Source organism: Genypterus blacodes, unplaced genomic scaffold (genome assembly GCF_046128005.1).
Source record: "Genypterus blacodes isolate CSIRO-AG114 ecotype Tasmania unplaced genomic scaffold, CSIRO-AGI_Gbla_v1 ptg000131l_1, whole genome shotgun sequence".
Taxonomy (NCBI): Eukaryota; Metazoa; Chordata; class Actinopteri; order Ophidiiformes; family Ophidiidae; genus Genypterus; species Genypterus blacodes.
Window position 1 is genome coordinate 2,152,189 of NW_027466933.1, and position 13,558 is coordinate 2,165,746.

General features: G+C 47.2%; 2 protein-coding genes across 2 annotated transcripts; both read left to right on the plus strand.

Moving 5' to 3' along the window:
* The first annotated feature begins 49 nt into the window (after positions 1-49).
* dpm1 (dolichyl-phosphate mannosyltransferase subunit 1, catalytic) lies at positions 50-2,102 on the plus strand. Its single transcript, XM_076163405.1, has 9 exons — positions 50-233; positions 389-488; positions 673-706; positions 833-909; positions 1,027-1,052; positions 1,163-1,258; positions 1,385-1,453; positions 1,552-1,666; positions 1,832-2,102. The coding sequence occupies exons 1-9, from the start codon at positions 103-105 to the stop codon at positions 1,934-1,936; spliced, it is 753 nt and encodes a 250-aa protein (XP_076019520.1). The 5' UTR covers positions 50-102; the 3' UTR covers positions 1,937-2,102.
* An 845-nt stretch (positions 2,103-2,947) lies between these two features.
* adnpb (activity-dependent neuroprotector homeobox b) lies at positions 2,948-11,183 on the plus strand. The gene is made up of 4 exons (XM_076163404.1): positions 2,948-3,380; positions 6,118-6,226; positions 6,809-6,901; positions 7,034-11,183. The coding sequence occupies exons 2-4, from the start codon at positions 6,119-6,121 to the stop codon at positions 10,022-10,024; spliced, it is 3,192 nt and encodes a 1,063-aa protein (XP_076019519.1). The 5' UTR covers positions 2,948-3,380; position 6,118; the 3' UTR covers positions 10,025-11,183.
* Positions 11,184-13,558: the final 2,375 nt, after the last annotated feature.

Sequence of the window (13,558 nt, forward strand, 5' to 3'; positions counted from 1 at the left end):
AATGTCCCTAAACAAGGAAGACTTTTATTTTGAAAAAAATGAACAGGAAGTCACCTGAATCGAGTTGTCGCTTCACGCCGAATTCATCGGATTCACGCAGACATGGCAAGCCGGAAAACTTCACCACCAAACCGGGACAAAGAGGACAAATACTCCGTGTTATTGCCCACCTACAATGAGCGGGAGAACCTGCCTCTGATAATCTGGCTTTTGGTGAAATATTTCGGCGAAAGGTTTGTCCTTTTAGACACTATCGAAACTGTTGAGCTAACGTTAGCTTGTGTTCCGATGGGAGCCAACGATGAGCTGTCACTAAACCTCCGGACTCAGAGAGTGACAGGCCGGCAATAACAAGATTTATCTTATTTATTATTGTTGTTGTTTACAGTGGATACAATTACGAAATAATAGTCATCGATGACGGAAGCCCAGATGGAACCCTTGAGGTGGCAGAACAACTGCAGAAGATTTATGGAGGGGACAAGATTGTAAGTCAAGAAACAGTAATAATCCCACAAAGTACTGCTACTTAATAACAATCAGGCACATTTAAAGCAAAATCAGTTTCACTAACTGTTGATAGCCAATCACAGCTATCGATAATGTCATATATACTACCGTAGGTCTTTGCAGAGCAGATCTTGAGCTCCATTTCTTTTTCTCGTGTTTCAGATTCTGCGACCAAGAGCAAAGAAATTAGGTTTAGGTAAGTGTCTGAGAGTGTAATCAGAGCAGGTGAAGTATCTTGTTCTTGTGATCTTCACTAGTATTGATAACCACCGGTGTAATGAAGGTCCTATGGCTGCTGATGACCTCTTGTTTCTCATCAAAGGCACCGCCTACGTCCACGGCATCAAACACGCCACAGGGAACTTCATCATCATAATGGACGCCGATCTTTCTCATCATGTAAGTGGAGCGTCACTGTTTGGATGCTGGATGGCTGGATTGCAATTCAAACAGCAAAATATTATTGTAGATTTTGTCACCATGGTAATTAATGCTGCTTTGTGTTTTTGCTTTCAGCCGAAATTCATTCCAGAATTTATAGCGTAAGTCTCTTAAGTTTCTTTTCTTCTGATTTTGTGGATATCTCTGTTTCTCAAAGTGATTAAACTTTGATTGATTTGACTGAATGAAGCGTGTTTCCTCTTGTTGATAGAATGCAGAAGGAAGGTGATTATGATCTGGTGTCTGGCACTCGATACGGAGGGAACGGAGGCGTATACGGCTGGGACCTGCGCAGGAAACTCATCAGGTGACTACAAACCAACACTGTACTCCAATTTACACTTGTCCATCCACTGTCTGTTTTGACGACAACAGGCCGGAGATAGAGGCTACAGTTTCCTTTCTCTCATCTGTCTCCCTGTCTAACTCACAGCCGGGGAGCCAACTTTCTGACTCAAGTGTTGTTGAGACCTGCTGCCTCAGACCTCACGGGGAGCTTCAGGTAAGAGGCTCTCACAGCAAAATCATTGCCGGTGACGCTGAGACGTATTTGTATGCTTCTGCTTTTTCACACCTGCTGTCATGTCTCACTAACACCAGGCTATACAAGAAGAAGGTGTTGGAGAGCCTGGTGGAGCGGTGCGTATCCAAAGGCTACGTCTTTCAGATGGAGATGATCGTCCGTGCCAGGCAGCTCAATTACTCCATCGGAGAAGTGAGGCCTCATTCATTCATTCATTCATTCATTTGTTCCTTTGTTGGTTACTTCTTCGTCATATCTGTTATTGTAGTGGTATTATACTGTTAGTAGTATTACAGCGTTCTTCACCTGAGTGTAATGGCAGTAGACTAAGTCATCTTCTACTTCTTCCTCTAACAGGTACCAATCACCTTTGTGGATCGAGTCTATGGAGAGTCCAAACTGGGAGGGAATGAGATTGTATCATTTGTGAAAGGACTGATCACACTCTTTGCGACGACATAACGGGGGAAAGCTGCCGAATCCAGTGATTTACATTCCCGTCATCCTCCTGTATGTAGTTAGAACAGTGCATAGTGTCAGAGAGTCGACTGAATTCAGCATTAACACATTCAACTGTTAGGCCTGTGATTGTTTTTGTATAGAATAAACTGTTTAAAATGTTTGCTTACATGTGCAGTTGTTGGCTCTATTTTGTCAGATAGTACATTTTTTTGCTGTTGATATGCAAAAGATAGGACGCCATGTTTCAATCTGTTAGCATCAAAGGAGAAATTGAACAAAAAACGTGCAAAATGTGCAAAACACAAAGTCCACGTTCCGCTTTTCTCAGGTGATTTGTCATTGACAAGGAAGCTGACCTTTGAGGGCTTCTAGGGTGACATAGGGCATCCCTGTCTCATGATGATGACGAGGGTCGCCTCAGATTTTAGGTTTATCCATCTGAGGATAATAAAAGCAGCTCACATACACAAGATGAAGATAGCCTCTATTGATGACGACGATGTTGCAGACATCAATCAAAAGAAGAAGCTGTTCAACAATGTCTATCAGTCAAAACACACTACTGGCCCTTTAAACAGCCCCGGTGTAGCGCCCCCTACCTGTCTAACAGCAGACACCACGCTGACTGAGGCAGTGTGTGCCTCCGACCCCTCTGCGGAGCGAAGTGGAGTGGGCTGGGCTGAGGGGCCACCAGATGCAGCCACACGGCGCATGCGCGTAAAGCTGAGCATCCCATTCCAGGAGGACGCCCGCTGTCGGCCAAATGTGTAAACTGCTCCGCCGTCTTGTTTACCCCACAGACTGACACAGAAAACGAGAGACACGAAGCCATTCAGAGAAGGGACGGTGTTTTTTTAATTTTTTTATTAGAACGCGAATTAATTGGGCAAATTGGTAAACAGACCAATCAAGACTTGTATTGTAGCGCGCGAGGGTCTCACAATGAGATTATTTATGCTAATCAAGTAGATGTCACTTCCGCTCCTTTTATTTGCGCCATTTTGGATAGGGCAGTTTCTAGGCTGGATGTGTGTATTGTCTGTCAGGAGGAAAAGAATGGGCAGCGCGTCAACCGCACACACAGGCAGAGTTTAGGCAAATTATTTGACAGAGGAGGGACGCCGGTAGTACTTCACAGCGTCTGGAGCCGCGTCCGCCGCCAACACCACACGGAATGGAGGTTTAAATGGTCCGGTAAGACGCTGTGGCTCCCTGTTCCACCCCCCCTCTCGTTTGCCGACCGGAGAGAGGAAAGCGTAGCCCGAGTCGGCGAGGAAGAGTTGCGTTAGGAGAGACGGGTCTGTTCGGTCTGTTTCTCCACCACCGGAGCTCGTCGTCACCTGGACCGACATAACGGAGAGAAACCTGCCCGGAAAAAGAAGTGAAAGTGTCACTCTGAGGGGACACGTTTGACTCGGACGGGGAGCGCTGGATGTGAAAGCAGGTAAACTTGTCTGTCATTAATGTTCGGAATAAGACTCAAAGCAAGCGGGGCGGTGTTAGCTTCGGCTACCTGCGGTGATGCGCTGGGTGACGGTGAACTACAACCGAGGTAACTTAGCAGCCGTGGGAGCTAAACGATGTGTTTGTCTCGTCTAAGAGGCTTCAGCGTAACCGGAATATCGGTGACATCTTTTTTTTCCAAACGTGCGGTGGAATTATCATGTTTCGAGCCGTTCTCACGTGTTGTAAGTGAACACATACAGCAGCCATAGTCTTGTTAAAGCCATGTTGTTGGTGGTGCGACTCGGCTAGCCTAGCATGCTAACGTAGCGCGGTGTGTCCCCAGTTCTTTGTCAGTGGCAGCAGCTTCACACTAAAGCTATCGATCCGGATCTTTCCAGATGTTGATCGGAGATGAGACTCGCAGCAACAATAATTCCGCCGGGTATGTTTGCTGGTGCACATCTGTAACCACGACTACGTACATTTACGAGCTCACGTTTTCATTGAGAGAAATGCAGTAAACGTGAAAGTGCAGCGAGTTTAGTCCGAAGCTTCCACTTGTTCACAACCACGGGTTTATAAACCTCAAATACAACAATGGCGATCATCAGATATGAAGTTTGTAAACTATAATCGTCTGGCAGCCCGGTGTCGTGATGAGGGGGTTGTCACCTGGTCAGCAGCAGCAGCAACAACAATAACAACCACACACCCACTCAATCAGTGACACACACACACACAGTACGAATCTGTGTGGAAACGTATACACACACACACTTTTCAACTCGTTTTACACATCTCAAACTTTTAAGATAGCAACGTGAATGTCCACAGAAGCCCCCCGCCCCCCTCCCCCCACCAGCTGTAACATCACTATTGTGCAGCAGGATGCATACATGTAGACAGGAGCAGCTCTCTGATCACACAGGTCATCATGTCCCCGTGGAGGACATCATCTGTGTTTGGAGGTGTTTAAGGTTTTCTGGGCCTTCATTTAGTCTCTTTTTCCTTATTTATGCCTGAGATGAAGGGCTGAGCAAAGCCTCCTTCTTGCCTTTCCTCCCTCTCCTTCCTTCTCTCCCTCCCTTTCCTCTCACTCGGCCTCGCATGGCTCTTCTTTTCTCTCTCCTTTCCTCCCTCCCACCCCCTATCCCTCTGTGTGGATCCCTCGCCCCCTCTTTCTCTCACCCTCTGTCTCTCTCTCTCCCCCCCCCCCCACCCAGTCTGCTCCCCCCTCCCTCCCCTCCCCTCTGAGCCTGTCTGTCTGTCCTACCTCCCCGTCTCCCCATCCCCTCCCCCTCCACTTCCTTCACTCGCTGCCCTCTCCTTTCCTCTCATTTATCCTCTCACACTCCTTGCTCCCTTCCCCTCCACCCCCCCTCTTCCTCCCATCTACCCCCCCATCCTCTCCTTTAACTCACTCACCCTCACCCTCCCCCTTCCTCACTCTCCCTCCCCTTCGTCCCTCCCCTTCCTCCCTTTCAACATCTCTCCCTCCCTCCCCTCTTCTCCACTGCAGACATATTGTAGGGGCTGCTGCTGACTCAATAGGAGGCGCCATTCTGTGATGGTATTGCGAGGCAGGGAGAAAAAGGGGGCAGGCAGAGTAAAGGGAAGCTTACATAATGGAGTAGCCCTTCTCTCTAGCGCCATCTACAAGAAATGGGAGGAAGCAGGAAAGGGATTGAATGGAGAGGGGAAGTGTGTTGTGTCTCTTTGCCATGTGCACGGCCAACCAGCCCACCCTGATGTGAGACAGCAGGCAGGCAGGCAGGGAAGTGAGAACGAGAGTCAGGTTCAGTGTGTGTGCGTGCGTGTGGCTCTTCAGTAGGCCAACAGTTGGTAGAACAACACATATTTGTTTTCTAGAGCGACAGTGAGGCGTGCTGGTGGAGGACTGTTGTCACTGAACTGCTTCTAGGTCATCATGGCTCAATGACCTTTGACCTTACCAAATGAAGCTTAGTAAAGATGTCGGGCCAACCTCTTTTGACTAGTAAATGAAATTCTTAATTAAGCTGACACAGACGCGTCAATTGAAGGATGTTGAAGTTGCATTTTAGTTTGAGACACAGATCTCTATAGTGTCTGTTTGTCACCTTTTGTTTAGCTCAAGAACAAAGTGAGGTCTGGTCAGGACAAATCAAAACAAACAGTAAAGAGAGGTTCAAAATGCACAAATGATCCCCAAAATAATTTAATGAATGAAATGATGAGCAGTAGATTTGAATGTCTTGCCTCTTTTGGCTGTTTAGTATATGGTCGCCTAAATGAGCTTGAGTCCGTTTGGCTTTAACCAAATCTTTGTATCTAAATTGACGTCATCATGGATCTATGGAATGTTGCTTGTGATTTTCTTTTGGAAGCCCAGTCTTTGCTTGCATGTATGACATAAACCTCTATGGAGATGGAAGCTTTGTAAATGTCTGATCCCTCAGTTGCTGCAGATCTCCGTCCTGTAGTAAAAGAGTCATTTAGGCTCAATAAGGTAAACCAGAACATTAGTGTTTTCTGCTACTGATGTGAACGACTGACGAGCCACAGATGTGTGCGAACCTGTTGCACACATCTGGCTGTGCCGGGACAGCCGAGCTGAGCCAAGGCTGCTGTATCTAAACAGCGCCGCCTGGCAAACCACAGATACGGCTTCCCTCTCACGTCACACTGTTCCTGCTGTGTAACCATAACACCTGTTGATGCTATGCTTTATGTGTCTCTTCTCACCACGTGGACAGAATGTTCCAGCTCCCTGTCAATAACCTGGGCAGTCTGCGGAAAGCTAGGAAAAATGTCAAGAGGGTCCTGGGAGACATCGGCCTGGAGTTCTGTAGAGATCACCTAGAGGTGAGCGTGCACAGACTTCTGCATGTAGATCACCATGACTGCATCTCTCTGCCTCTCTGCTAATGGCTCCGCTCAAATAAACACTGTGGAGGTTTCAGAATGACTCTTGGATATGTGTCATGTCAGCACATGGCTATTTATGCAAATTTGGGAGCAAATTCGGCACAAAGTGAGCAGTGCAGTCCAGTTCTTCAAATGGCTCTGGCACTTTGCTCTCTGAATAACTTTGGCAGATGGATGCAGAGAACAGAGCAGATGTAGAGGACGGTGTTTCTGTCTTGTTGCCTGCAGAACCATTTAGTGTTTGGACTCTAAAGTCTAAAATAATAATGAAATGACATGTCTTAATGTTGAAACATGCTTATTAGCAACTCTCTGTCTCCCTATGGAAACCGGTTTACATGCACAACACCTCACCAGAAAGCTGTTTCCCCTCTATCAGGGGCCACAGAGCAGAGAGTGGGACATCCACTTCACAAGCAGAGCACAGTGAACACTTTGGTTCATCTTTCAACGAGCGTGCTGTTGGCTTATTCTTGCTTTGTTTTGTCATCAAATATTGATTCTTGTTGTTTTCAATAGGACTATAAAGACTACAACCCCCCAGAAGTGTACATTAAGCACACCACATGGGATGATGTGTGCATGTGGGAACCGTCACATACCAAAGTCCAGGTGAGACTCACACGCACACACACACACACACACACTATTGTTGGTTTTATTATGTGTAGGGAATGATCTGTTTTGTTGTATGGAGAAAATGCACCGAAAAAAAGTCTGACCTTACTTCTTGTGTGTTTGCAGGACTATAGATCAAAGCCTTTCTGCTGCTCCGGCTGTGTGTTCTCATCCAAGTACTTCTCTGCTTACAAGAGCCACTTTCGCAATGTCCACAGTGAGGACTTTGAGAACAACATCCTGCTCAACTGCCCCTACTGCACTTACAATGGCAACAAGAAGACTCTGGAGACGCACATTAAACTCTTTCACATGCCTAACACCGCCGTGCGGCAGGGCCACGGCGGGATGGCGGCCGGGAGCGGGGGGATGATGATGATGAAGGATGGGATGCTGAAGAGGAGCGGGGACAACGTGGAGCAGGCGGTGTACTACTGTAAGAAGTGCACATACAGGGACCCCTTGTACAATGTTGTGCGAAAGCACATCTACAGGGAACACTTCCAGCACGTGGCACAGCCATATCTGGTGAAACCAGGAGAAAAAACAAATACTCAAAATGGCGGCACAGCAGCAGCCACAGGGAACGGCCCGGGGAGTACAGAGAGTAACAACACAAACAATGTCAACAGTGGCACCAGTAACCAGATTCACTGCAAGAAGTGTTTATTTGTGCCAAGGACCTATGAGGCTCTTGTACAACACGTCATCGAGGACCACGAGCGGATCGGCTACCAGGTCACCGCCATGATCGGGCATACGAGCGTGGTCGTTCCCCGTCCCAAACCCATCATCATGGTTCCTCCCAAAATTCTAGGAGACAAAACCATCATCGGGATGGGCCCTAAAGGAGCGGTCATGGCCACCACCAGGTCTCCGGCCTCACAGCAGCTGGGTCGGGTTGTCGTTCCTTCGAAGACGGGCTTCAACTCCCAAGGTCTCCTGGCAGGAATCAAACACGAAGGACTAAGTTTAAAGTCGGGGACAACGCAGCCGTTCTCCATCGGCGGTCAGCAGGTGAGGGTTAATTTACCGGGGAACGCCCAGGTCTCAGTGCCCCAGCAGTCGCATGCAGCAAAGCAGCTAATTTCTGGCAGCCTGCGGAGTTCAATCTCCTCCTCACTTAAATCCAACCCCCTGGGCTCTCGCGTCCAGGCAGCAGCCACTACTGTTGCCTCAGTTAAGAAAAGTGGCTCCTCAGTCCTTGGCACATCGTACACACAAAAGTGGAAAATTTGCACTATTTGTAATGAGCTCTTCCCAGAGAATGTGTATAGTTCTCACTTTGAGAAGGAGCACAAAGCAGAGAAGGTGCCTGCTGTAGCCAACTACATCATGAAAATACACAACTTCACCAGCAAGTGTCTCTACTGCAACAGATATCTCCCCAGTGACACGCTGCTAAATCACATGCTGATTCACGGGCTGTCCTGCCCGCATTGCCGCGCTACCTTCAATGACGTCGAGAAGATGGTGACGCACATGCGGCTCTCTCATCCGGACGAGACCGTCGGCCCGCGTACGGATTCCCCCTTGACCTTTGACCTCACTTTGCAGCAGGGTAACCCTAAGAATGTTCAATTGATTGTTACTACCTACAACATGAGAGACGCCCCGGAGGAGTCGGTGGCGTTTCATGCCCAGAACAACAACACCTCTGTGTCATCGTCCATGTCTGCCTCCCCAATATCAGGCAAGAGGTTACTGCCTCAGCGCCCTGCCAAGATGCCTTCAGGGGCGGCTGACAGTGCTCCTAACAAGAATCTCCCACAGGCAACTGTGCCCTACAAAAGAGACGTGGGCAAGACCCTCTGTCCTCTCTGCTTCTCCATCCTCAAGGGCCCCATATCAGACTCACTGGCCCACCACCTGAGAGAGAGGCACCAGGTGATTCAGACTGTCCATCCTGTAGAAAAGAAACTGACCTATAAGTGTATTCACTGCTTAGGGGTCTATACCAGTAACATGACGGCCTCCACCATCACCCTGCACTTGGTGCATTGCCGAGGTGTTGGGAAAACCCAGAACGGACAGGAGAGCCGGACAGCACATACTTCTCGGGCCGGCCAGGGCCAGACCAGCGCCCTCAAAAGGGCCAATTCTGACGGCTCTGACACGAGTCCACCAAAACGCAGGAGGCCCGGGCCCCCTGGGGAAAGAGCGTACCCCCTTGGTAGCAACGGTTCTTCTGCATTTGTAGAAAATCCAGACGAGCCGGTTGTCCTGGCTCTTGACCCCAAAGGTCACGAGAACGAGTCGTATGAATCCAGGAAGGGATTTCTAACAAAATACTTCAACCGAGAGCCATACCCCAAACGGCAGGAAATAGAGAAGCTGGCAGCCAATCTGTGGCTGTGGAAGTCTGACATCTCCAGCCACTTTGTCAATAGGAGGAGGAAATGCGCACAGGAATGCGAAACGCAAAGCGCCAGCATATTGCTCGGGTTCAGTATGCATGAGCTCTGCAAACTGAGTCACAACCTGTCTTTCACCCAGGACGGGGTGTCTGAGGGCAGACAAGGCAGAACAAGGACATCTAGGACCTGTATAGGTGTGTCAGAGCAGGCTCTGGGGAGACGCAGGGAGCTCATAGCTGCTAACGGCGGTGTGGCCCCGCCGCCAAAGAGAAAGACACGACCCGTCACCAAACCTAACAGGGTCAGCAGAGACCAAACCAAGACAATCAACAGCACCTTACCACAGAAAATGCCTCTAGACCTTTCTGAACCTATTGCCATTGACTCTGACAGCGACGAGGACGAGCAGACGGAGGAAGAGGGAGAGGTGCGTCTACACGGAAACGAACGGTTTATTGGATCTAAGAAGACAGTGGAGCTGAGGATGGAGGCCAAGATCGTTTCAGATCTAGACGACATTTCAGACGACGACGATGAGGACGACGAGGACGATGAAGACGACGAGGATGATGACGATGAAGACGACGAGGATGACGAGGAAGAGGGCGCGCACGTAGAGAACGGCTTTGGGCCCACAGAGACCTCAGGAAGGCAGACCGCTGAAGCAAGAGACACTCTGCCCATCATTATTCCTAAATTTGTACCATCGTCTGCACGGAGGGGGAGAGACGCAGCCCAACTGGGCAAACAGCAAGTCTGACTGAAAATGGCAAATAGACTTACAAAGTTGGACAAAGACGAAGTTTTGATCCATGCCAACAAATCTGCCTCTCCTCATCTGAAGGACTCTGCCCATTTGCATTGGGCATCTCTGAAGGGGGGAGCGATGAGGAAGGACCTCTGACCTCTCACTCAAAACAAGCCATCCAGTGACATTTCCAGGTGTTTGGCACGAGCCGCAGTCGGGATGGATGTAAAGATTTGCGAACAAAGTTTGAGTTTTCCTCCCCCGATCAGAAGGGGGGAGGGATGGGGTTACCGATACAAGAGGGACGTGAAGTTACACCAAACAATAGAAAATGTTTTGTTTTTGCCTTCTACGTACTTTATTACATTGAAATAAGGAGTTATTAATGTTGAGTTTGCCACTGAAAAATGAACATGTGGCTTAAAACATTGAATTGTGAGTTAACGAGCTTTTAAGCTGACCAGATAATCCTTCATTTTTTCATGCAGTTATACTGGTATAGGTCTTGTAAATTTGTACAGTCTTTTAGACATGTTTGGACAGACGTTGCCCTTCATGTACCATTAAATATTTGCTATTACCTGTGTGTAAGGTAGCCTCATATGTTCTACATTGGTATGCTTAACGATAGGTGTCGCTTTGGTGGCTGGTATTTTCCCTGTATATTTAAGTTTATTTTTTAACAAAAACCTAGTTTTTTTGCTAAATAATATATCTATATAAATGAAAATGAAATAACAGATTTGATCTTTTTGGTTTTTGCTGTTAACTTGTTTAGATTTTTATTTTCCTTTTTAGTTAATAAGTTCCGTTCCGCTGAAGGAAGAATGGCTCCCCCCTACGCCTGACCGCTCACTCTGTGGGTGTAAAGGAGCATTTCACCAACCGATACACAGCCCTGTGCTTAGGAGCCTGGACTGTACTTGCTTTGTCTCTTCTTAGAGTTTTAACTTGATCTAACTTTGCCCCACAAGACTGGACAACAACCGAATACTGAAACACAACTGAAAGCTGTTTTTGGTTTTTTTTCCAACAACAAAAAAAAGAAAAAAAGACCATTGTGTTTAATTTGTGATCTTTGAATTGTGTGTATTTGATTTATGGTTTCATTTTTCACTTAAGCATTTCTGAACAATAAAGTGCTGTAATTGTGCTTCTCACAGAACCATGACCAGGCCTCGTTATTATTCAAGCTAAACACGTGCACTTTGTTTAAGGGACTGACGAGCTTAATTTAAAGATTGAATGGGTGGATGTTCTTGGAATTCCTGGTGCTGATCAATAAGATGATGATGATCATGATTCCTTCCTGTGAAAACACACTTCACAAGCATTTTACTGCCTAAACGTGTTTTCCCTGTCAAAACCGTGGCCCATCAGTATTCCTATAGGGAATATAGCAAAGTACACTTCCCATGTGTCAGTTCACCCTGACGTGTTGGCACCGGATACTGAATTTAATGAAATGCACTGCATTCTGTAGTGTTTAGCTGCAGGAATAATTTCTGTGTTCAGGGACGCTAAAGCCTGGCCAGCAGCCAGCGATGTAAAGAGCCACGACGGGTACTGCAAGGAAGGAATCAATTTTAAATTTAGAATGCCCCAAAGGCGTCTAATTTGGTAAGCTAGCTTTCATGGCGTTTCAATTTAATTTGTATTTCTTTGTGGTTTATTGTAATTTGCTGTATATAGTGATAAAAAGGTTTAATGTTTTTTAATTTCCACCACATACATAACTTATTAATTCAGGCTGATTAATGGTGTACCTAGATAGACCATTTCATTTCAGAGGTCAGGATTCATTTTGCAAAAGCATTTTATGTCCATTTAGATGATCTTAGTGGACGTGTAAGTTTATGGGCTAAGATCATCTCAGCCTGAAGATGCTGTTAGTGCGTTGGGCTCAGGATTGATTTGGAGAAGCCTTCTTGTACGGCTGAATTTCCCTTTCCTTTCCTGTCAGTCCATTTTAAAAAGTCTTCAGACTGCCATATAGTCCATGTGTGCAGTGTGCCTCACCTACAGTTTATCACCTCATCACATAAAGTACTCTCCTTCCACAGACAGAATGTACACGCACCTTGACCCTTCATTGTGCCGGTATCAAGGTTAGGCTTGTCATGAAAGATTTGTTTCTTGCAAAGCCTAAAATAGCTCCAGGGATACCCCATGTTGCATTTACAATGTAACCCCACAAGGTCAGGGCCATATTGTACTGCTGAGACGAGACAATGATGAGGTGGAAATTGTACTGCCAATTGAGAATACAATTACTATGTTTGGATTATATACTAACGGCCTCACGCCTGTAAAGAGCAACAATAGAAAACGTTTAGTTGTCTTGTGGTGTCGTCTTTGTTAGACTATCTCTCCGTTCAGATGAATTCCATTGTCTAATCCACAAATTTTAATGTTGGCAGTGATTTAACCCCTTTGAGTCACAGATTGTGCCTCTAAGTTTTCTATTTAGTATGACCGTGCTTGTATGGCTTTACCTGCCCGACCTTATGTAAATACTGTGCATTCTCCGTGACCAGGTAGTTGCCGTAACCTTTGACAACCTGAAAACCACGTATGAACATCCCCATTTTCCAGGTGCACAAAGAGTGGATTTGAGGGGCTTTGAGTGAAGATGAAACAGAATACATGATGTGTTTGTGAGAGAGCTACCACACGTGTTCCTGCAGCCACGTTAGACGGCTACACCAAATGGACTCCCATGATTAGATAGCTGGTGTGGAAAAGCCTTGGTTAGAAATAGAACTCTACATTATTAACCCTTTCCTGAGATGCACCATTAGATGAAATACACTCTCCCAGAATAGGTATGAATCAAAGCTCGCTAAGATGGAGCCACTGAGTTGCACTGTTCCAACCAATCTAGACAAATTGAATGAGATCCGCTGTGTTTGCTCAATACATGTATTTTTACATCCAATTATTTCATTCTAATCCCTTCCTTTGCTGCCCTGGGATGAGAAATCTAAAATGGAGGGAAATTACCCCTCTTATGAGAGGGAGGGAGAGAGAGAGAGAGAGAGAGAGAGAGAGACAGGGAGAGATTGAGAGAGAGAGAGAGAGAGAGAGAGAGACAGGGAGGGAGTGAGAGAGAGAGAGAGAGAGACAGGGAGGGAGTGAGAGAGAGAGACAGGGAGAGAGAGAGCAAGAAAATACTCTCCCTGGCTGGCTACACAGTGTTGCTATGCTGTTGTAAGGAGCGAGAGAGGGAGGAAGGGAGGGAAGGAGTGGTGGGGGAGGTTGGAGGAGAGAGAGGCCTGGCACATTGTGGGGGAGGCGGAGGCCTCATCTGCAGTGCTGTGTGCAGAAGGAGCGCTTAACAGCCTTTCAAAGGGGGGAAGGGAGGGGAGGCAAGAGGAGGGGAGGAAAGTGAGAGAGGGAGAGAGAGACAGGGAGAGAGACAGGGAGAGAGATGGAAGGAAGGGGTGGCAAAAGGCGCTGGGGGAGGGGAGGGGAGGAGTGGGAAAGGGGAGTAAGAGAGGAGATCCAGTAAGAAAGGAGAGAAACAGGAAAAGCAGAGAGGAGAGG

Coding starts and splice junctions, on each gene's coding strand:
- dpm1 (XM_076163405.1), top strand. CDS start 103: ATGGCAAGCCGGAAAACTTCACCACCAAACCGGGACAAAGAGGACAAA. Junction 707..832: donor AGCAAAGAAATTAGGTTTAG/GTAAGTGTCTGA, acceptor TTCTCATCAAAG/GCACCGCCTACGTCCACGGC. Junction 910..1,026: donor ACGCCGATCTTTCTCATCAT/GTAAGTGGAGCG, acceptor TTTTGCTTTCAG/CCGAAATTCATTCCAGAATT.
- adnpb (XM_076163404.1), top strand. CDS start 6,119: ATGTTCCAGCTCCCTGTCAATAACCTGGGCAGTCTGCGGAAAGCTAGG. Junction 6,227..6,808: donor TCTGTAGAGATCACCTAGAG/GTGAGCGTGCAC, acceptor TGTTTTCAATAG/GACTATAAAGACTACAACCC. Junction 6,902..7,033: donor CGTCACATACCAAAGTCCAG/GTGAGACTCACA, acceptor GTGTGTTTGCAG/GACTATAGATCAAAGCCTTT.